The 24803-nt window shown below is 28.4% G+C and overlaps 2 protein-coding genes across 2 annotated transcripts in view; one reads left to right on the forward strand and one right to left on the reverse strand.

Annotated features, from left to right (window-relative positions):
• Positions 1-24803, forward strand: part of LOC134836072 (glutamate receptor ionotropic, kainate 2-like) — a 59384-nt gene that overhangs the window by 30750 nt on the left and 3831 nt on the right. Inside the window, exons 4-14 of the mRNA XM_063851252.1 lie at positions 1709-1798; positions 8567-8724; positions 8886-9027; positions 11882-12040; positions 12342-12362; positions 13857-14009; positions 14268-14486; positions 16367-16536; positions 16917-17004; positions 20060-20232; positions 21512-21640. Of these exons, the coding sequence (XP_063707322.1) occupies positions 1709-1798; positions 8567-8724; positions 8886-9027; positions 11882-12040; positions 12342-12362; positions 13857-14009; positions 14268-14486; positions 16367-16536; positions 16917-17004; positions 20060-20232; positions 21512-21640 (1502 nt within the window). The remainder of the gene's footprint in view (positions 1-1708; positions 1799-8566; positions 8725-8885; positions 9028-11881; positions 12041-12341; positions 12363-13856; positions 14010-14267; positions 14487-16366; positions 16537-16916; positions 17005-20059; positions 20233-21511; positions 21641-24803) is intronic.
• On the reverse strand, positions 3413-6934 carry LOC134835819 (pickpocket protein 28-like). Its single transcript, XM_063850793.1, has 7 exons — positions 6879-6934; positions 6497-6821; positions 6184-6435; positions 5456-5613; positions 5060-5244; positions 4093-4272; positions 3413-3537 (listed from the first exon to the last, which is right to left on the reverse strand). Exons 1-7 carry the CDS (start codon positions 6932-6934, stop codon positions 3413-3415), a joined length of 1281 nt encoding a protein of 426 aa, XP_063706863.1.

Below are 24803 nucleotides of genomic sequence, written 5' to 3' on the forward strand. Positions count from 1 at the left end.
TGCTTTGGTTATGTCAAACTTTATTTTCTCTATTGTCGGTTTTTGTGCTTCATTGTGATGCGGTGTTGACACGAACCGCAACTTTTCGAGCTTGCATTCGAAAAATGCATTTTCAAGAGAAATTGAACTTTTACAAACATTTTTAGTCTGTCATTTAAAAAAATTCTCTTAAATCAAAATCAAAAATAAAGTTCAAAATTTTTGAAAATTAATAAAAAAAAATTTTTAATTAAAAAAAAAAATTTGAAAATTTAACAAAAAAAAAAATTGAAAATTTAAAAAAAAATATTTTTGAAAATTTCTTTAAAAATTATGAAAATATTAAAAAAACGGTAATTTTTGATGAAAGTACATAAAAAAATTTTTAATTTTTTTTTTACTTTTAAAATGAAGCATCGGATTTTTTTTCTTAATTTTCATTTAGAGCAGCTTTATGTAAAAAAAAATTAACAAAAACTCAATTTCTCAGCTTGAGGCTCAAATCAAACTTCTAAATGAACTTTTAAATTCACAAGAAATAAGATTATTGTTTTCTACTTCCCATTACTTGCAAAGTAAATAACTATCCTGAAAACATTTTTCGCACCAACCACAGAAAATCGGTTAGTATGCATCAATTCTTCATTTTGTGAAAGATAGTGCTAATAATAATAATAATAATAATAATAAAAGTTTTGCAAAGTTACTTCGATATCAAAGGCAAAAAGTTTTTCACAACAATTCATATTATCTGCGTCAGTCATTAGTTTCGCATTACGAAAATACTTTAACTTTATTTCTGCATTAAATCAATTTATTCATTTAGATGAATCAAGATTGGCATACTACTCTTGAAACTAATTTAAATAACGCAAGTTTATTTTTCAATCAGTTTTTAATGAAAAATATGGCGAAGTAATCAAATGAAACCTACTTACATTCACTTCATCTCTAAAAAATCTTAAGATATTTACAATTTTTCGCAAGAAAATGCTTTTAGTTTACAGAAATTTTTTTCTTCCTCTAATCTATGAGAAAGAACTTTTTTCCATCTCAAGCCAAAGTTTTGACACAAATATGCGAACAACACAGCGCACTATCGAAAGAACGGCAAATTTTATCGTGTGGGGGATAAAAGTGCATGTTTTTCAGACACTTACCTACGAAACGTGGCTTTGTGTGTCTCAGAGCAAAAAAGTTAAACTTTAAAAGCTCGTCGCTCTCTTGTGTGTGTCATCAGCAACATCATCATCACATTTTCCGTCGTATATGCACATTTTTGTGTGTAAAATATTAAGTAATGCCTCGGAATTACGTGCCATGTAATCTTCTTTTTCTCTAATTTTCCGAAACAAATTCGTTTGACACTCACAGACGACACATGCATGCGGTTCCAACATGGATCAAAGTTAAAAATATCGGTTTTTGCGGTACATTTTCCAATCCGATACACGGAAAACTTTTTTTTTTTATTTCAGACGAGAGAAGAGTGTGCAATGAAAAATTATTGTCTATATGGAATTTTACGTCCAATTTCTGTTTGTCCTGAGGCGTGACTGGATTTATTTGTCTTTGATTTATTTGGTGTAACAAAAAAGTAATTTATAATAATTTTTCTCTTCGTTTTAAAGAAAATTGGCTTGTGTTGTTATTAAATACACGTGTTGTTGTCCAGTTTAGTATAAAATGTTTCTCATTATACATTTTTTTTCTTGTTTTTTTTTTGCAGATACCGCACATAGAAACACGTTGGGATTACCGATTACGAAGAGAAAGTTGTTTAGTCAATTTATATCCACATCCAAGTACATTATCTCGGGTAAGTTTTTTTTTATCATCGCCTTCGTCGTCATATGAAAATGTAGAGGGATAAAAATTATTATCTATACAATTGAGCGTTATTAGCAACAATCAGTAACAACTGTGATGCTTTTCGTGGAATCATGGGAAATTTTTTTTTTCGAGGAAAGACACGAAAATTACGAAAAGTGTGGGAAAGAAATCGACTTTTAAACATAAGGTCGCTTGAAATTTTTTTTTACTTTTTACACATGTCCTATTTTAAAAATTAATTTTTAATTAATTTTTTTTTAAATTTCATCAATATTTATTATTTAAAATTTTTTATTTTTTAATTTTCAATTGTTTACTAATTTTTTTGTGATAATCATTTTTAAACCTTCTCAAAAAATATTTTTCTTAAAATTACTGATTTTTTTAAAATTTTTTGACAGTTTTTTTATGAAATTTTATTCTTTTAATTTTAATATGAAAAAGTTAAAATTTTCATAATAATAACCCTTTATTGATCTTTTTTCGTATTTTTTCAAGAAAATAATTTTTTTAAAATTTTTGTTTTGGAAATAATATTTTTAAGTGATTTTTCTTCTTTAAAAATATTTTTTTAAAAATAATTGAAATAATGTTCTCAATATTTAAAAAAAATTATTGAATATTTATCATTTTGTATGAAAAAGTATTTCAGTTTTTTTTTACTTTTTTTTTAGTTCGAAATAAATTTGGAGCTCCCTAATGATATCTAATTGCTTGAATTTCATGCTGAGATAAAAAAATGACTTTTTTTGGTCAGTTTTAACAATGTTTACAGTATGGAAAATTTTTCGTACATTTTTTCGAACGAATAAATCTCTCGTCATTCGTTAAATACAACTCAAGTACATTTCTTGAAAAATCAATCAACTTTATAAAAATAACAACTATTCCGTGAATAACGTCTAAGCTGATTCTGAAGGGCCCAATTTACAAAAGATATAGAAAGTTTACTCTCATTAAATTCGTATCACATTGCAAATCCACGCCCGTTCAGAATTCATTGCTCCCTGTAACTTTTTTTTTGCTCCCCGTTCAATCATTATTATTATTTTATTTACCTTTCAAATTGCGCGCCATGCAAGAGCAAAAAAAAATCTTTCAAAACTGTTTAAAATAACAAGTAATAAATTGCTTTTAATCTGAGCGACTTTTTCATCGTATGACAAACTTTTTTCGTTATTAAACTTTTTCATCGCTTTCACCATTTTACCTGTCGAAAAAAAAAATTATGAAAGTTGTGTGATTTAATTTATGCAAAAAGTGTCATTTTAGTTCAGTCAATCAATTTAACAGAGAAAAAAGTTACAAAAATAAGTCACTTACAAGCGAGCGAGAGAAGATTAATGAGAAGAGTCTTTGTGCGATGCAGGACACGACGAAATGTGCATTAAAAATCCATCGGGCTTTTAAAGTATTTTCTCAGATTAACAGATTAAAATAAATGTTTCTCTTTTTCTGTTCTTTATTTTTTGTGCGAATTTCTTGTAAGTGGCATCATAATTCATATGAACAAAAAAAAATTGAAATAGTAAAAAGTTTGTCTTGGCAAGTGAAAATGACGAACATCAAGTAATAATTTAAAATGCACAACACCTAAAATTTAAGTTTTTTTCCAACAATTTCGTTTCATCAAGTAAACGCGTCGTATAATTTGCAAGTAGAAGAACTCAACTACAGATAAAACGCTAATCCCGAGAAATAATCCAGCGGAAGCGCCAGATGCAACTGAAAGGTTTTCATTTTCTTTTTATCTTTTTTTTATTTTTAGTTAAGGCCGTTCCAAATGAAAATAAAAAATAAAGTTCGATGCCTCATTTAAAAAAAGAATTAAAAATTTGCGTTTTTTGTGTATTATCATATTTTTCAAAAATTGTTTTAAAAAATTTTCAATTTTTACTAATTTCAGTTTTGAAAATTATATTTTAACTTAAATTTTCTTCTCAAATTATATTTTTCATAAAATAACTTAATTTATTTTTTTTAATTATTTTTGAAATTTTTAAAATTTGAAGAATAAAATTTCATAAAAAAATAAATGTCAAAAAATTTAAAAAAATAAATTCAGCAATTTTATGAAAAAAAATTTTTTTGAGAAGAATTTTTAAGTTAAATATAATTTTCAAAACAAAAATTAGAAAAAATTAAAAAAAATTTTTTTTTGAAAAATAATGAAAACACAAAAACATTTGTGATGAAATTTTTAACTTTTTTTTTATTTTTGATTTTTGGATTTTATTTTTAACTTTCATTTGGAGTGACCTTAATGAACAAAAGATGTACCTAAAAGTTCACGCCAGCCAAAGATTACTTGTCGACGATAAGCGGTTTTTATCTTTTCCAGGTCAAAGTGCAGCGAAGGCTCACGTAGCCAATAAAATGAATTTGTTGATTGCAATAATAATTTCTCGTCGTTGCAACTTGCCAAGCATTCGCATTCGGAATTTTGCATTTCTATGAATTCTGTGGAGAGAAAATTAAAAAGAAAAAAAAAAGAAAAAAGGAGAAAAGTTAGCAATGAGATAAATGTTTTGTCGTTATAGACCGAGAAATGTCATTTGTGTTGTAAGTCTTCTTCGTCTCGGTTGTCGTTTTTCATTTTGTTTGCAAGAAATTGTTGACATATTTTCTTGATTTTTGCATACACAAATCGTAACTAACGAGAAGTACACGAGACACAACAAAAAAAAAACACGGAGAAAAAGTATGAATGAGCAACAACAACAAGGAACGGAAGACGAAACAGAGCAATGTTTGGAGCGTATATTAAATTCCGTTGGCGTGCAAGGCTACGTTATTGCGGATGAAATGGGTTTGAAACAAACAAAAAATATCGAGAATACGACGGCACTTCAGTACGCCGCATTGTTTTGGGAGGCGACGAAACAAGTAAAAAGTCTCGTGCGCGATTTGGATCCAGCAAATGAACTGTTGTTCTTCCGTATCAACACAACGCGGAACGAGGCACTCGCCGCTCCGCTCGCAAACGATGAATTAATTATTGTCGTGCAAAAACTTTTGCATCACAGCAACTGAGTTGACGGCAAAAAAAATATCGTGTGTGCACCAAAATATATTAAAAAATGGGACAGAGAGAGAAAAAACTTTGATAACAAAAATATTTTTTTTTCAAACGCGCAAAAAAGCAGGACGACGAAAAAATAATAGTAATAATAAATCAATATCAGGATGTTTTTGTTTGTGCAACAAACACATGGAATAAACTAAAATTTGAAAAAAAAAATTTTACCAGTTATTTTGGAAATACACTTTAGTTCGTTGTGACTGCATTGATTGCGATCTCGTGTCACATGATGATAATAGAAGGGAATGCATCCACAGTGTTTTTCGTATGCTTGTAGTTTGCAATCCAATTGACAGAGGCTGGGTGAGTAATGTCGCGGAAAATGCACTAAATTGGATTCGTCATCGAAACTTCGTTTTTGCAAAAAAAAAGTAATGCATTGTACAGCAATAGAATAGAGATAAATCAAATTTTTGTTAATATTTCAACAAAATGATTTGACGGGGTGTGGCTTTTAAGTTAGAAATTTAGCGAAAATATTTGAAAATGTGCATAAATGATATGAAGGGCGGTCATGAACTCATCAAATTCGGAGATGACAGAACAAAACCCTCATCTTACCGACATCTCCGTTGAAAAATAGCCAAATTTCGAACATCCTCATCCGATGTAATAACGTGCGTTGTAAACATCAATTTAATATAAGATCCTTGTTGTCCACGTTCCGTACGAATAACTGCTTTAACGGAGGGCAACTCCATTTGTCCGTGCATGAAAATCTATTTAAACCAAATTTTATTACATTTTTTTTTGTAAGGCCGCTCCAAATTTTTTTCAACTTCTTGATCCATGCCCCATTTCAAAAGTTGAAAATTCAATGGGGCAAAATAAAAAAAAAGTTGAAAATTTCATCAAAAATTTCCCTTTTTGTTGTCCATTTTAATATTTTTTTAAGAAGATTTTTAAAAAAAAATTAAAAATTATAAAAAAAAAATTTAAAATTTAAAAAAAAAATTTAAAAAAAATGTTTAAATGAAAAAAAAATTTAAAAATTTTTTAAAAAATAAAAAAAATAACTTTTTAAAATTCTGTATTGAAAATGATATATAAAATAATTTTCTTCTCTAAAAATTTTTTTTCGAAAATCATTGAACTTAGGTATATTTTCAAAATTTTTTTCAAGATTTTTTTTATGAAATCAATTTTAAATAAGAAATTCCAAAAACAAATTCCGAAAAATCGTTTAAATTTTGTCATTTTGTATGAAAAATTATTTAATTTTTTTTTTTTGAAAAAAAATTTTTTTTGACAAAATGTTCGAAAAAAAATCGAAACGGCCTAAAACTCACATCGAAATTCGATCCCATGTACAAGAGATTGCCTTCCGTTTCCGCATCATAAAAATTTATTTTATACAAGTGTTGATCTGTTGCAGATTCTTCACTCATTCTCGTCGTCGTTGTTGGATTAAACAAGTGCCCAATGCGTGTGTTGAAAACGTAACATAAACCAACTTCTGTCAACATGGGCTGTAATTCGTACGAGCGATTTTGCGGCGTGATAATTTGTGCGTTCATGTGGTTCGAAACATTAACAAGAATCTGAAATATGTGTGAAATTTGCTCGATAAAATCTTCAAAACAAACGAGAAAAGCGACTCACGTTCACATAATCGTTCGTACTAATTCGCGTGAATTTCGCAAGTTTTTCCATGTGATTCGGATCAAAGTACGCGAGATCGTGCAAAAACGCTTCCAATTGTCGTTTCTTCGCAACTTTTGCATATTGCTGCACAAAATGCTCAACCGCCGTTTCGTTAAGCCGATTATGGAGGCATAACGTCAACGAGGGAAATGTCAAATTAAAGTGAAAATAATCTCTGTCAACGGCAACATTGATAGGATTGGCGAGGAATTTGAATATAAAATTAGAAATGGGCAAGAGTGACGCGACAAAAACGATCAACAGTGATGCGATCCAATAAATTCTGTAAGAAATTCGTTTTTTTAATTGAAAACTCTCTAAAGTTTACGTTAAAACTGACTTTTCAACTGGATGATAGATTTTTCTTTTGTAATGTTGCAAAACGCCCGCAATCATCTTTCTCACTTGTCAGAACTCTCACACGTTAAACTTTGCTGTCCTATTTCACCGAGAGACATGAACCAACTAATTGATTAAATATTCTGTCGGGGAACTTCGATGAACGAGAATGCAACGAAGTTTATGAGAAAAGGAACATGTGCGACAGACAGGAATTAATTTGTTTAGTATTATCAATAATGTACAATTATGACAAACACGAGAGAGAGAGGAAAATTATGGGAAATGAAGTTAACCAGAATTTATATTTGAGGAAGGAAATTGTCTCGAGCAAATGTTATTAATTATACTGCTTTGAAGCAATGTTAACTTCCATCTTCAGTGTCATGTTATCATCATTTGGACATGATAATTATAAATGTATGAGCCAAAATTTACATGAATATCCAAGATTATCGAAAATATTACATCCAAAATGCCCGTTAAGAGCATTTAAAGTAGCAAAGTTGTTCAAATTCGTAATATAGCAACATCGTAGCTGTATAACGAATATCAAAAATAACCCATTATACAATTGGATTTTTCATCCCAGTGCATATTTTAACTTTTTAAAGTATCATACACTCGAAATTTGTCCCATTTGACATTTTAAAACATTTGTCCCATTGCACATTCAAGATTTTTGATCCAAAATGCATTTAAAAACTTTGTCCCAATGCACATTCAAAATTTTTGACCCAATGCATAAATGAAAATTTTTACTTAAACGTTTTTGTACGTATTTCAACACATTTTATTTTTTTTCGTCTTTGGGCTCAATAAAATTAGATTCATGTTCATAACGTGCGAAAAATTCTTCGAAATAATATTATCTCTTTTCATTTGACTGACGTCAAAAACTCAAGATTACGATTCTTTGAAAATCTCTCGAAACGGATTAAAAATGTCTGCAAAAAATTATTTCGTTTTAATTCATACTTGACTAACGAAATTCCCAAAATGGAACACGAAAAAACTCAAAATTGCTCAAATCTCGTTCCGTGTCTATTTAATTTCGCCAAAAAACCTTATTTGATTAACAAAATATTTATGACGATAAACACGACCTACAACTCGTCATTTATGAAGCAAAACACACACACAATCCCGCACTTTCGTGTCTTTCCGCAATGTCTCAAAGGAAGACACCATCCCGTATTTACACATGATAATATCTTTTTCATGAAATTTGTGTTTATCTTTGCATGAAAAGTAAGTCTACGAGACGAAATTTGAAGCAAGAAAAAAAAAGACAAAGATTTTTCTTTAATCTATAACAATATTTTGTGTCTATATGCCTCGAGTCAACATTTTGTTTATTTTACAAAATTATTGCTATAAAATTGTGTGTCTCTTGCGGATCAAATTTCAAGCCGAAGAGACTTTTCATGGAAGAGACGAAGATTGAATTTCGCAAGAACTCTGAACTATAAATAATGAGTGCACGTGATTTGTTTCACATTTGCTGATCTCATCGAAGTAAGAAGGGAAAAAATGGGAAAAAACAATAAAAATGATGATCATGATGTTTATTTATGTAACTCACACAAACACACCGTGGGACTTAATTAACTCAATTTGCGTGACTAATTAATCGCTTTTGTATCGCTAATTTAGCAATATATCGCATTATTATCTCTTATTTTGCAGGCTTATGTGGATTTGGTACGTGCTTGGGGCTGGAAGTCATTCACGATAATCTACGAGACAAACGACGGTCTCATTCGACTGCAGGAATTGCTGAAAGCGCACGGGCCTTCGGAGTTTCCCATCAACGTGCGACAGTTGCCCGATGACGGAGATTACAGGTAAACATACCGCATCTGTTAAATATCTGCGCGAGACAGACAAAAAAGCAAACAAACAATAAAAATGATTTATTTGCAAATAAAATTTACATACGATTTCCCCTTTGTATTACATCCTCCTCATGCTAAAAATGCTCGTGCGATGATGATGAAAACAACAGACCACTTTTGAAACAAATTAAAAATTCAGCTGAATCCCACATTGTGCTCGACTGTACGACGGCAAAAGTGTATCAAGTACTGAAACAGGCGCAACAAATTGGAATGATGAGTGATTACCACAGCTATTTGATAACATCATTGGTAAGTACATGCCGCTCCAAACTTGATGAAATAAATTTTTGTCGATCCCCATTATTGCCAAAGCAAATAATTTATTTATTATAATTTTCAATGAAGTGCGTTGGGATCTCGTTCGATGCGATAAATCAATTACCGTAATGTAAATAATGTTAAAAGACAAAAATTAAAATTCAAATTAAACGGAAAATGTAGAAAAATTAAGAGAAGACTAATTTTGAAGATAAGCGAACCCGATTTCTCTTAAATTATAAACACGGAAATTTTTTCCTTATTGAATTTTTTAATTTAAAAAATAATTTTAATTTTTTGATGATTCATTAAAACTATTCAAAAAATGAAGCTGAAAAAAATTTTTTTGACATAGTTTTGGTTTTGAAAACTATATCAAGAGCAAAACTATGTCAAAAACTGTGTCAAAGCAATTTTTGTCAAATCTTGCTTCAAATGGATAAAAATTTGTCAGAGGGCTCTAATTTATCATTTTTAATCATTTTATAACTCAAAACTGCCAAAAAATTGAAACTGAAAAAAAAAATTTTCCTTTGACATAGTTTTGTTTTGAAAACCAAATCAAGAGAAAAACTATGCTTTGACACAGAAAGCAATTTTTGTCAAATTTTGCTCCAAATGCATAAAAATTTATCAGAAGGGCCTATAATTTATAATTTTTAATCATTTTATAACCCAAAACTGCAAAAAAATTGAAACTGAAAAAAAAAATTTCTTTGACATAGTTTTGTTTTGAAAACCAAATCAAGAGAAAAACTATGTCAAAAACTGTGTCAAAGCAATTTTTGTCAAATTTTGCTCCAAATGGATAAAAATTTATCAGAAGGGCTCTAATTTATAATTTTTAATCATTTTATAACTCAAAACTGCCAAAAAATTGAAACTGAAAAAAAAATTTTCTTTGACATAGTTTTGTTTTGAAAACTAAATCAAGAGAAAAACTATGTCAAAAACTGTGTCAAAGCAATTTTTGTCAAATCTTGCTGCAAATGGATAAAAATTTTTCAAAGGGCTCTAATTTATCATTTTTAATCATTTTATTACTCAAAACTGCCAAAAAATTGAAACTGAAAAAAAATTTTCCTTTGACATAGTTTTGTTTTAAAAACTAAATCAAGAGCAAAAAAACTGTGTCAAAAACTGTGTCAAAGCTTTTTTTTGTCAAATCTTGCTCCAAATGGATGAAAATTTGTCAGAGGGCTCTAATTTATCATTTTTAATCATTTTATTACTCAAAACTGCCAAAAAATTGAAACTGAAAAAAAATTTTCCTTTGACATAGTTTTGTTTTAAAAACTAAATCAAGAGCAAAAAAACTGTGTCAAAAACTGTGTCAAAGCTTTTTTTTGTCAAATCTTGCTCCAAATGGATGAAAATTTGTCAGAGGGCTCTAATTTATCATTTTTAATCATTTTATAACTCAAAACTGCCAAAAAATTGAAACTGAAAAAAAATTTTACTTTGACATAGTTTTGTTTTAAAAACTAAATCAAGAGCAAAAAAAACTGTGTCAAAGCTTTTTTTTGTCAAATCTTGCTCCAAATGGATGAAAATTTGTCAGAGGGCTCTAATTTATCATTTTTAATCATTTTATAACTCAAAACTGCCAAAAAATTGAAACTGAAAAAAAAAATTTTCCTTTGACATAGTTTTGTTTTAATAACTAAATCAAGAGCAAAAAAACTGTGTCAAAGCTTTTTTTGTCAAATCTTGCTCCAAATGCATAAAAATTTATCAGAGGGCTCTAATTTATCATTTTGAATCAATCTATTACTTGAAATTGATCAAAAATTACTGAAAGTGTCTTTTGCTGTCTTTTGGATAGTTCTCAAGCTTGAAAATTGATAAATAAAAAATACGTAAAAAATACGTAATTTTTATTTTGGAAGCCCATTTGATAGTTTTTAAGCTTGGAATTGAAAAATATGAAAAAAAAAATTGAAATTTAAAAAAATTTCAAAAAAACTTCTAATTTTAGTTCTTTAACTTATAAATTTATTATGAACATTACGGTAATTTGTAATGAAAGGCTTCCATTATGCAATTAAAAGAGATACATATTTTGAAAATGGAGACGCCCGGTTGTTAATAAAAAAACATTTTTTGTAAAATTGACAATACCGTAATCTACATAATGCTAAGAGAAAAAAAACCGTTGAAATTCAAATGAAACGGAAAAATGTTGATAAATTAAGAGAAAACTAATTTTGAAGTTAAGAGAAGACAATTTCTCTTAAATTTTTGACTTCCTTTACGTATTTTTTTCAACAAGTTTTAGTTGTATTTTAAAATGTTTTTGGCAGTAACATGATAATTTTAAAATATAAATATATAAAAATACAAATTTACTTAAAATTTCAAAATTTTCAGTCAAAAATTTTTAAAAATAAGAATTTAAAACAAAAAATGTTAAGAGAACAGATTTTTAAATTCTCTTAGAATTATGTAGATTACGGTATTTCGAAATTTGAAACCTCGACGCCCTCATCGAAAGTCATTTGCATTTTTCGCTTTTTGTGTTATTTCAGTTTAGTTTTGTCTGCGGGACATTTATAATCATCTCAATTCCCTTTATTATTATTATTATTAAACTAGTTGCATTTCCATCGCCATGTAGATTTATCGCAATTTCATCGACACGACACGCATGACGATAATAATAATGATATAATGCAATTCAAATTATTTGCTCTGTCTAACGACACACAATTCTTGTCACACTGAAATAGTTGTCGAGCGAGAATTGTACCAAAATGTGCAACATAATTGTAATTAATCTAATTGAATTATATTCTCTTTTTCTCTCTCTCTTTCGGCATATTTCAATCTCCATGACGGTACACAGGACTTGCACACAATTGATTTAGAGGAATTCAAATATGGAGGTACTAATGTGACCGCATTTAGATTAATTGATCCTGATAGCAGCAATGTGCAACAAACTATTCGTGCATGGGAGTTGGGCGAACAAAAATTGGGACGAAAATTGGATTTTCGCAACAAGGTAATGCATTTTTTTGATGAATTTCTGTCATTTTTAGTCGACAATTATTCAATTTTCATAAATTCCATTGCAATTAAATTACTTATTTGCCCACAAAACTGTTATCGATCAACAGTTTTAAAATTTCGACATAAAATTCACAAAATATTTTGAAAAAAATTTTCTACTTAAATTTACCCCAAAAATTTTTCTGTCGTTATATTAATATTTAAAAAGCAAACAAGCCACAATTTATTAATACTTTTTTTTTCGTATATTTATCAACTTTTTTTATAACAATAACACTTTTACGCTCGCACAGGATAACGTCACAGTGATTAAGGTAAGCAGCATGTTAATTAGCTCATAAAACAAATTAAATTTTTTTTTCTGTGAAACAATTCACATGCAATTTTGTTCATATTTTCCGCGTCGTTGTCCCTTCATTATGCATTGTAAAAATGGCTTTGTGGAGGTTTTTATGTGATGTTTCGTTTTAATTCTTTTTTTTTCAACCCTTCTATCATCATGTTTGAAATATACAACAGATTTTCAGCAGAAAAAAAAATTTTTTGCTGAATAAACAATAAAAAAGTTACATGCAAAAAAAAGTAGTAACACTTCATTTTCAGAGAAAACTCATTTTTTATTTTAATTTGGAGGGAGAGATGGGAAACGTCAAGAAAACTATATTACGCCCATACGATTGTTATACTACTACATCTGTTTGGAGAAAAAAAATAACGAAGTGAAAAAAGTTTGTGTTTGTCCATCGCAATAAATTATTTAGATTTGTGTATGTTGAAAATGGGAAATGTTTTATGTTTTAACTTTTTTTTCTTCTGCTTCGCAAAATAAACATAATTTCTACGGAGAACTTTTGTGACGATGACAAAATTTGCAATGAAGGGTTGGCAATTAAATAAAAAGCTCTTGTTTTCCGCCATTTTAATTTTACAATTGCACTTGAGCGAAAATGTTTCCTTTTTGATTTTGCTCTGAGCAATTTTACGCCCATTATAAAAAAATTAAATTAAAAAAAAATTATTAAAATAATTTTTGAAAAAAATTTAAAAAAAATTTAAAAAAAAAATATTTAAAAAAAAAAATTAAAAAATATATTTAAAAAATTAAAAAAAAAAAATATTAAAAAAATTTTTTAAAAAAATTGCCCAAATTTTTTTTTGCGAAAAACATCGAGGACTTCATAAATAACATTTTTCTCCATGAAACATATGCTCTGAGACGTGAAGTATTCAAGATTACCTCTTACAAACAAATTTTATAGGGTAAAATAAAAAAAAAGAAAAAATTAAAAATATCAACCCTTAAACATAAAAAAATAAGATGATGCACTCGAGACATTAATAAAGAACAGTTCTCTTGCAGAGAAGTATATTAAAATTTCACTTAATTTCACGCTTAATTATTGTTGACTAACAATTTTTACAGTCCAGAAAAGTTGAAGAAGAAGCACGAAACGAATTTCTTTTTATTGTTACGACTATTAGGGGTACCTTGACGAAAAATTTCTCGACGCCGACAAAAAGTTTGCCGAACAAAGCTCGGCTTAGTGTGCAAAATTGAAGAATATATTAATGTTGTCGTTACTCCCTAATTTATTATTATTTGTGCTTTTAAGAAATGTTTGAACCGAAAACGACGAAGAATACTTTTCAAAATACTTGCACATAATTTGTGGTTAAACTTCTTCATAAACTTTTTATGTTCATCTCCCTTTTTAACTCTTGAAAACTTCTTTTTATTATAATTATTATCGTTATTATCCTTCGCACTTTAAATTTATGCTTCGTTATTATCTTATTTTTGCCTTTAGGCGGAGACAGCTTTAATATACGACGCCGTGCATCTCTTTGCGAAGGCACTTCACGATCTGGATGCCAGTCAACAAATGGATATTCATCCGTTGTCCTGCGACGCACAAGATACCTGGCCCCACGGATACAGCTTAATCAATTATATGAAAATTGTACGTATGCCACAAAAAAAAATTTTTTTTTCGGTTTTTTCGTCTTTTGGGATTGTTAAACGTTGATTGGCGGAATAATAATTATGACACGATTATTTCATAATTGACACATAAATTATTCATGAGTCTCCGACGAACATATTATGAAATTATTATCACAGTTTCGCATTATTTATGCAAATATCGGACATGCTACTTGTGATTCGCAGCTTGTTTGTATTGACATTAACATTTTTTTTTCTCTCGTTTTGTCAACAGGTCGAAATCCAGGGATTAACAAACATCATCAAATTTGATCATCAGGGATTTCGAACGGATTTCGTCCTTGACATCATCGAGCTAAGTACTGCGGGATTGCGAAAAGTTGGCGAATGGAATTCAACGCGTGGCGTCAACTTTACACGGTCCTATGGGGATCATCAGAAGGAAATTGTCGAATATTTGGCAAACAAGACACTAATTGTAACGACAATTTTGGTAAGTAAAATTTGCATCAAAAGTCACCCATCAATTAATTAAAATAATAACAACAAACGTGCTCTCATTTCTTCGTGCCGCCACGTGTTTCCGTTTCGCATGCAAACGATATATGCGAGAAGGATGTTTACATTCGTTCGTTCGGTACATAATGAAGATAAATAGGATTTAGATCGAAAAACGTGCTTTGCTCAATAATCCAATTCCCAATACTCTTCTTACCGTATCGTCGGCCCATCAACAAAATCATCGCAGTCGTGCTCAACTATTTGTAATAAATAGCATTTTCCAACAACAACCTCCTAACTCGTTGGAGCGCTCTATTGACTTTCAATATAAAATATCTCACATAAATTTCCATTCAACGAGGCAGAAGCAAGAGAGCTCTTTATTTATAAGCGACAAGCGTTACAGTCCATCCTTGCAACGATGTTCAATCCAATTCATATTTTTTCTGTTACATCTGAGGAAAAAAAGTGCAGTAAGCTTCTTACTTTCATCTTAAATTTCCTTTATCGGCAAAAAAAAAAATACGAGAGACAGAGCACGATGCTCCATATTATGAATAGACAACATAAAAATGCACTCTCAAACAAGATTTTCATTATTAACAATCTACACATATGGTTGACTATACTGCTTTTGTGCAACAACAACACCCGTTACAAAGAATGTGTTGTAAGCTGAAATTTTTTAAAGTGTTCCCATACATTTTTGCAGCAGCGACGAAGAAGAAACGAAGCGATGTTCAGTTAATGGAACGTAGAAGGAAGCCCCAGACGGTGTTGTAACGTCAAAATTTAATAAGAAATTCTCTGCCCTACTTTGGTTTTTGTTGCTTCCTCGATTTTTGCGAGAATCGTATTCGATTTTATCGAGAACGCGGAAGATGATGAACGATGGAAGAGGATAAACTTTTTAATATTAAAGTTTGTTCGTTGCTCCTAATTTAATTTCAAATTTAATAACTGCAAATATTTAGTTTGGAGATCGTGTCCTTGAACGAAGAGACAGCACGTTGCAAACATAAAATATAACAACTTTAACTGGTTACAAAAAAAAATAAAATAAAAAAAATATTATAAAAAAAATTAAGAAAATATTGAGAAAGTAAAAATGGAAAAAAATTGAAAAAAAAAAATTTTTTTTTGAAGTTTTCAACTTCTTTAATAACTTTTACATATAAAAAAAAATAATAAAAAATAAAACAAACTTCAAAAAAAAAATTTTTTAATTTTAATTTTTTTTAAATATTTTATTATATATATTTTTTTTAAATATTTTAAAAAAATTTTTTTTACATTTTTTATTTTCTTAATCTTTTTTTAATTTTTTTTTAAATATTTTTTTTTAATTATTTTTTTAATATATTTTTTTATTTCGATTCAAAACCTTAACTTCAACCTATTCAATAAATTTTTTATTTTTTTTTTTTAAACATACTTCTGTTTAGAAACAATTTCATGCGGATAAGAGGATCTAAGCGAGAATTTTTTCAAAAAATTTTTTTTTGCCTATAACATCGGGCACGTCATAACTAACATTTTTCTCCATGAAACATATGCTCTGAAACGTATAATTTTCGAGATTACCTCTCACGAACAAATTTTGTAGGGCAAAATGAATAAAAAAATTGTAAAAAAAAAATGAAGAAAAGTTGAATGGCAACAGCGTGAAAACTCGAAGACTAAAAATAGAAAATGAAAAAAAAATCAGTTAATGCGTTCTTGAGTATTCGTTAGAAGAAAGGTTAAAATCGTTACTTTTCAAAAAAAAAAAATCCTTGAAAAACAATTACTCTCACTCTTGTTTTCTTTTAATTCTTTTTTTTCCAATTTCCTGCTCAAATTATAAATTTTGTTTATTTTTTTTTCTTTCAGAGTTCCCCTTATTGCATGCGTCGTGAGTCTCCAGAAAACTTGTATGGCAACACGCAATTCGAAGGTTACGCTATTGATCTTATCTATGAGATATCGAAAATCCTTGGTTTCAATTACACAATAAGATTGGCACCCGACAACCGCTATGGAGGCTACAATAAAGCAACAGGGTGAGTAATTTCGAAGCTTTTGTGCTTATGGTCATTAACGGAATATCAATTTGTCATTTTCTCACACCGATTTTCACAAAAAAAAAATAATGAAAATGACAAAAAGGTCGATTAATTAATCGACATGAATGACATTTTTCTTTTGTGTGCGGCGATATCATATTGCCGTGAGAGAGACTTTTGATTTATTTGTTGCTTTTAATTATCAAACTTTGTAAACAAACTGTTGCGCGATGTCTCTTTTATCAGAAAATCATCAAAGAAAAGCGAAAAAAAATATTCAATCAACCTCAAGGCGATGCTCGACACGCTTTCCCCTTTATTTATTTTTTTATTTAACGAAATAATTTTCTCTTTTATTTCAAATCTGCTAACAACAGCGAATGGGACGGCATGATAAAGGAATTGTTGGAACAACGAGCGGACTTGGCAATTGCTGATTTGACAATTACTTTCGATCGGGAGCAGGTAAGTCAAAATTTTTTTCATATAATTCATTTGAAAATTTTTTATATAAAAAAAAAATTTTTAATAAAAAATATCTAACGGAGATATTGAAGAGAAAGAGAACAAAAACACACGAGTTGAACAAATGATAAAAAAAAAATTATTTCACGAATATGATTCTTTTTCTTACACATGAATTCTTTTTTGAGAAGCAAAACGACATTTTCTGCTCAATAAAGCGAAGGCGTATGTGATTTTTTGCTCGGTACTCGAATAATAATTTTTCATCATTTTTATTGATTTTTTTTGTATTGCTCTCTTTCAAATTGAAAATTCAGAATCACAGTTGCAAAAAAAGTTTACATCTATGGATTTTTTTGCAATCCTTGAGAAGAAGTCATATTGTGAATTCAACAATGTGAAGCTTCTTCTTCTACTTGTTATGATTGTTCGTTCAATTTAAGTACAAAAAATAAATAAAAAATCACTTTGAGATGTCTCACAAGTTATAAAGTCTCGTAAGAGAGCAAAAAAAGGATGGAGCAACATCCTCTAAAATAATAAATAACAATAAATTCCGGGAAAATTTTTCGAGTCTCATGGGAAAGTTTATCATTTTCCTCTCTCTTTCAATATAAATAAATTTATTTTTAGGCAAAACCGAAAACCAAATATTTTCAACAACTTTTTAATTGTCTCCCGTACCCAAAAAAAAAAAACTTTTCCGAAGATTCCTTAACCCCGCATTTAATTTATCGACGCCCTAAGTGAATATGCATGTCAAAGGACTCCAATTAATTCATCTTCGAGACATTTAGCGCACGATCTTTCCCGAAAATAGGGATACTCCCTTGACGCCCACAAATCCCGTTTTGACACGGGTGAAACAATAAAACGTTAAATTGGGCATAATTGGACAAAACGCAAAAAAAAAATTGTCACTTCAAACAACCAAATGCCATGATTGATGATGTCAATAATAAGGTTTGCCGCGACACGCAACGAAACGCGCAACGCCACAGCGATTCAAACAATCAACATCAAATAATCCTGTTTACATTCGTTGTTCGCGTGTCGCAACATTTTTGACTTGATTTGATTGAGTCGAAGTGATTTGTATTGTTTCAACCAATATAACCTAACGACAAAAACATCAACAACGCACAAAAGTTGCCATAGACAACAATTTTTCACGGAGAAAAAAGAAATGATGAATATTTTTGTTGTTTGATACAATTTCCTCTCACTCTTCGGGGGAATTTCAAAGTTTGTCGTATTTGTCAATGTCATGTTCTCGAATGAGAATAAATATTTATATAAGAAATTTAATGAGGCCTTAATAATACTTTAGTCGCAAATTGTTTTGGATGCTCGTAGCGATAAACATTTTTTCGTTTTTGCTCATTCTGTGACAACAATATTATCGATAAATTCATTTATTCGCATGATTCTCCAATGAATTTTTATGAACAGCGAGACATGTTTTTACACTAAATGTACGAAAAAATTGTTGTGATACCAAAAGTTGCTGCATTAGCAGGAAATACATTCCGTAATGTTCAAAAAAGGACTAAAAATTATTATATTTTGTATCCTTCAAAGGTTTTTTCGAACCAAAATTTAAAATTACATCAATATAAGTAGAGAAAAAGTTGCAAAATATTTTGTATTCAATACTGAAACGCTTAAATTATGGATTTTTTCGTTCCTTTTTACGATATTTTTCTCATACAAAAGCCTACAACAACATTTGTGGCTTGCAAAACATCAATATTCTGCCTCACTTTGAATACAAAATTATTTTAAAGTATTTTTTTTTTTTTGCATGAGGGAAACGATAATAATTTATTTTTTTTTTTTGCTTTTTGTTAAATATTTTTCATGCATTTTTTTAAAACTTTAAGGCCGCTCCAAATGAAAATTAAAAATAAAGCTCGATGCTCCATTTTAAAAGTCAAAAATCTAATGGGAACAAAATAAAAAAAAGTTGAAAAATTCATCAAAAATGAAAAAATTTATTATATTTTGAAGAAATTTAAAAAAAAATTTTTTTTTCGAAAATCAGATTTTAATACAAATTTTCTTCTCTAAAAATTATTTTTCATAAAATTAAAATTTTCCAAAATTACCAATTTTATATTTTATGATTTTTTTTTCAAAAATAATATTTCAAATCATATCAAAAATATTTTTTAACTCTCAAAAACTGTTAATTTTGTCATTTTGAATAAAAATAGTATTTCAATACTTTTTTTTATTTTTTTTTAATTTTATTTTTTTATTTAACAAAAAATTATTTATTTTTTATTTTTAAATAAATTAATTTTATTTATTTTATTTAAAAATTTTTAAATTTTATTTTAAAATTTTTTAAAATAAAATTTTATTTTTTATTATTTTAAATATATTTTATTTTACTTTAAAAAATGTTGGACTTTATTTTTAATTTTTATTTGAAGCGGCCTTAAAATTGAAACAATGCTCTTGATGATAATAAAGTGAAAAGAAAAGAAACAAAAAAGTCATTATTGCTGAGTTATTCGGAAAATGAAACAAAATTATTTAATGCAGTTGCGGAAAATGCCCTTTGTGAGTTATTTACTCAATTAATGGAGCAAAAGAGCATCAAAAGTTCATAATAATGACGAAACAACGTATAAATAATTACTTTTCACTTCAAAATCACATAATTTGCTTTTATTTTCTCGTTCTGTGTCGAAAATTTGACTTTTCACGGGACAGAGGTTAACATTGTTGATCTATAAACTAATTTAAAATTTTACCTTTGACAAGTCTTTCATTTACTATTATTTCATTAAAATTCTCCCTTGACATAATTATTTAACACTAAAATTAAAATTAACAATTTCGACATCATCATCAAATAACTTAATTTAATGTCTATATATGGGACGTCGATAAATTTCGCACACCGAGTGTTCTCTTTGTGTGTTGAGAGGAGAAAAGGACACTTTTCCTCTTTGCCAATATCGACGAATATTTTTGGTATACCTCTTTGTACAAGAGATAGAGTGACAATGATTTCAACTAAAAATTTTCCCTTTCTCGTTTGCAGGTTGTTGATTTTACGATGCCGTTTATGAATTTGGGCATTTCAGTGTTGTACCGCAAACCTGTGAAACAACCGCCAAATTTATTTTCATTTTTATCGCCGTTATCACTTGACGTCTGGATATATATGGCTACCGCATATTTGGGTGTTTCCGTGCTTTTGTTCATTTTGGCAAGGTAAGTATTGCACACAAATTCTACAATGACAACTCTCGCTAACACACACTTTTTTGTGTGAAAATAATAAACATGCCGAGATACAAAACGAGTGCAAATGTCAACATGTGGCATGGAACAACTTTCCCGTGCAATCTTTCGCTGAATGGCAGGAAAAGGCTCTTATTTTCCCCAAAAAAAAAAATAAAAATTTCGAGGAAAAGAAATTTTCAACTTCATCATGTTAAAGAGTTGCTTTTGATTCACTTCAAGCCTCGAGATTTTTTTTTACATTTTGGGAAATGTAAGTGCTTTAACAAACGAGTACAATGCGCGAAATTTATGCAAAATATGTTATGTTGCATTTGTAAAATGGTAAAATTTATCAGCGAATGTGCGATGTGCGAATGTGTGTGTCGAGTCGCAATAATGGAACAATGAAACGGAGGTGTAGGTAACGCCAAACAACATTTTGATGTAATAAATATCAAGTTTTATGACACTTTTAATAGGTCTCTTATGTAAAATTTTCGAGTACAACTAAAAATAACAATGCAAAAATCGTAAATTATGCGTTAAATCTCAGTTTATGCGATGTCTACGGATATTATCGTCATTTAATCGTTATTTTGTGTAAATCTGTTTAAAATCTGGTAGATTTTTTTTTATTTCGTGTGTTTGGATTGAGTATTAATATGCGGAACAAATATGTTGTCACAATGGGATGATTTGATTTTTTTTTATAAATTTTGATAAAAAAAATTAAATTAAATTTTAATATTTAAAAAAAAAAAATTATTTCAATTTTTATAAAAAAAAATATTTTTAAGAATTTTAAAATATTTTTTTTTTTTTTAATTAAGAAAAAAATTAAATTAAATTTTTTAAATATATTAAAAAAAAAAATTTTAATTTTTTTAAAAAAAAAATTTTTTTTTTTTTTTAAAAAATTTTTTAATTTTTTTGTTTTTATGGAGAAAAAAAAATTAAATTAAATATTAATATATGGAAAAAAAAATTATTTGAATTTTTACAAAAAAAAAAAATGTTAAAAAAAATTTTTTTTCAAAAAATTTAAAACCTACCAAATTAAAAAAAATATTTATTTAAAATATCCCATTGTGAACAGATGATAATTATCATTAATTTCCCATGTAAAACATTGGCCAAAAAAAAAACGAACACTAAAAATTTATTTCGTTAATATTTCCTCGAATTTTTTCCCGTAGTTGAAAAATCTCACAAATTAAAATAAAATATTTTTTATCAATTTTTCCGTCATTCTCAATAAACTTTTTAGGTTTACGCCGTACGAATGGCCTACACCAACTACATGTGACCCAAATCCGGGCACACAATTTACGCTAATGAATTGTCTTTGGTTCGCAATTGGAAGCTTAATGCAACAGGGTTGCGACTTTTTGCCAAAGTAAGAACAAATTTTTTTAATTAATTTCATATGTTTTTTTTCTCGTACATTTTTTTAACAAAATACACGACACTTCCGACATTTAGTTTTTATATTTTTAACAATTTTCATTAAAAATTATTATTCATGTTTACAACGTTTTCATCATTTGTACTGCCTTTAGCATCATTCAGCAACTTTTTTTCTGTTCCATGTAGCGCAAGTAGTTTTCGTACCTCCCATAGTAGTTGGTTTGTTGTTAAGTTTTATGACAATTTATTTTAAATGTGCACGAAAATTAAAAATGGATGAAAATCATTTAAGCTAAAAGGATTGAAAAGTAGTACTTTCCTCACATAATTGGTTAAAAGTAAAAAAAAATGCAGTAAACAACGCATTGAGTGACAGAATGTGTGTTTGTGTGTGTGTGTTGAATTAAATATCCATTCGAGTTGATAAAAATGCAAGCCTCGGGACAGGAAACTGATGCATTAATAAAAAAAATTACTGACATCAATCACGTGTTCGACATTTCGACATGTTTTGAGCGATCCATAGTTGTCATTCATCTCGTTCAACACACAGAAAAAAAGCAGCAAAAAAAATGTAAACGTTAAATATTTTAAAGGTTTTCGCCATACGAATGGAATCACACTTCACACGAATGTAATCATCATCATCATCAACAGGATCAAGAAAGTCATTTTTCACTCGCGAATTCCTTCTGGTTCACAATCGGAAGTCTCTTTCAGCAAGGCAGTGAATTAGCGCCAAAGTAAGTTGTCACAACTCGTACAAGCCGAGGAATGATTTTCAATCAAATCAACACTTTCCGTATCAATTTGCTTTATCGAGTGCTATTGTTTTCGTTTTTTTTGTCTTTCATTCTCTTTCTCGTGTGTTTCGTGTTCCAATCTAAAATACAATAAAATAAAAAAAAACTGAGGACTTTATCTCACATTTCATCGATGTGTTTGTTGTGTTTGTCGTGAAGCAAAAAATCGTCAAAGATCGAATTTTCATTGTTTTTGAACTCAAGATCCCCTTCCTATTGATTGTTAAACTGTTTTTTTTTTGCCTTGCTTGCATGTTGCTTGATGATATTTATCCTTTTATGTGCTTTTATCCACGCCCCATTATCCTATAAAGAATCCACGTTTGATAAGGTGTCCAATGAACAACATTTTTTTTTATTCCAAGAAACGAGAATTAGCAGAACAGAAAGGAGCGATAGTAGAAGGAAGTTATGTAACTCGAGGGATTCTTGTTTTTACTCCTTTTTTCATTGCCTTGAGGAATAGGTCGCCACGAAATACGACGAGAAAAAAACTATCGAGTCGATTATTTATTCAAAATTATAAATAGGGACGCTCCAATTTTTTTTTTTGTTTTTGTCTCATGCCCCATTTCAAAAGATAATGGGGCAAAATAATATTAAAAATTGAAAAATTTCATCAAAATTGGTCTTTTTCCAAATTTTTTAAAGAAATTTTCAAAAAAAAATTTTTTTAATTTTTTCAATTTTTAATATTTTTTTTTTTGTGTTAAAAAAATAAAATTTAACATGCATTTTCTTCTCTAAAAAAAATTTCATAAAAATAAATGTCAAAAAATTTTGAAAAAAAATTTTTTTTGAAAATATTTTTAGAGAAGAAAATTCATGTTAATTTTTTTTTTATTTTAACAAAAATTATTCAAAATTTTATGTTTTAAAAATTTTTTGAAAATTACTTGAAAAAATATGATAAAAGACAAAAAACGGTAAATTTTGATGAAATTTTTCATTTTTTTTATTTTGTCCCATTGGATTTTATACTTTTGAAATTTTGAGACAAAAAATTTAAAAAAAAAAATTGGAACGGCCTAAATAGATTCGAGCAAAAAAAAAAAAGTCTGTTCTTCCTATTATATTGTTGTGAAACTCTGTCTGATAACGCTAAATGCAATATCATTTTATTTTTCTTTTGTCTGTGTGCGAGTCTGGCGTGTGCGTCGAATGTGAAGATCAAAACGAAATAAAAAAAAGAGGAATGTAAACGAGCTTCGATGCTTGGCTAACGGTATGGCAATGTTCATAAATCCATTTTTCCTCGCAGCTTTCAAATAAAAACGAATTTAAAAACTTTAGAAATTGCTGAACGTGCCCTTATTTATTGTAACTAGCATAGGAATATATCGAGTTATTCGCCTACAAAAAAGATTCTTTTATTTATTTGCGTTTTTTTTTCTCTCGCTGCTAAACAAAAACAACAACAAGAAAAGAAAAAACTGCAGAATGGTTTTCGGTGTAATGGATAATCGATAGAATGTTGAGCTATTCATCTATTTTTATTAGTATCCATCCCGTTAGCTATCTGCCGTGCTTTTATGGGATTCAAGTGTCAAAAGTTCATAGAGATTGCGAGGAAAATCCCTGCAAAAAAGAGAAATTTATTACGAAGCTCGTTTTTTCTTTCTCTCTTTTGTATGAGCTTTGCACATAACATGAGTGAAGATTTTTTTACACTTATGAAAAAAAGAGTTAATTAACAGCTATGTAAATAAATAGGCAAGCGGTTTTATGATTTTTTTTTTAAATAAAAAGGAAACAAAATTTAAGACATCAAAGATTTTTTTATCAAATATTGACCCAATATGAACAGAAATGAACTTTAGAATGAATATTTATTCCATTTTAAGCTTTAAATTTGTCAATACTGATTTTTTAAAAAAAATTTTTGTTTGAAAATTGAAATATATGAAAATAAAAAAAAAACTAAAACTTTCAAAAATATTTCTTAAAAATTTTTAATGTATCAAAAAATTTAATTTTCAAAAAATTATGTAGGTATAAAAATTTAAGGTTAAAACAATAATTTTAAATGTTTTCAATTTTTTTATTAAAAAATATTTTTTTTATTTAATTGAAAACATTTAAAATTATTGTTTTAGCCTTAAATGTTAAATATTTTACTCTGTTGAAACCAATTCCAACTAATGAGAAAAACACTTCGTCTTTGCAAGAAAAAGTTAAAAAAAAATAAAAATGCGTTCGTTAAACAAACAAGCAGCGTAAATTTACATGCTACACAAATTTCGCCGAAAAAGTTTTCATTACATTTCATACTAAAAGTTTCATATTTTTTTCAGAAATTCTCTCGCTAATGAGCGTAAACATTTGATGAGAACGAGAATTGCAACAATT

The sequence above is a fragment of the Culicoides brevitarsis genome, chromosome 3 (assembly GCF_036172545.1).
Source record: "Culicoides brevitarsis isolate CSIRO-B50_1 chromosome 3, AGI_CSIRO_Cbre_v1, whole genome shotgun sequence".
Classification (NCBI taxonomy): Eukaryota; Metazoa; Arthropoda; class Insecta; order Diptera; family Ceratopogonidae; genus Culicoides; species Culicoides brevitarsis.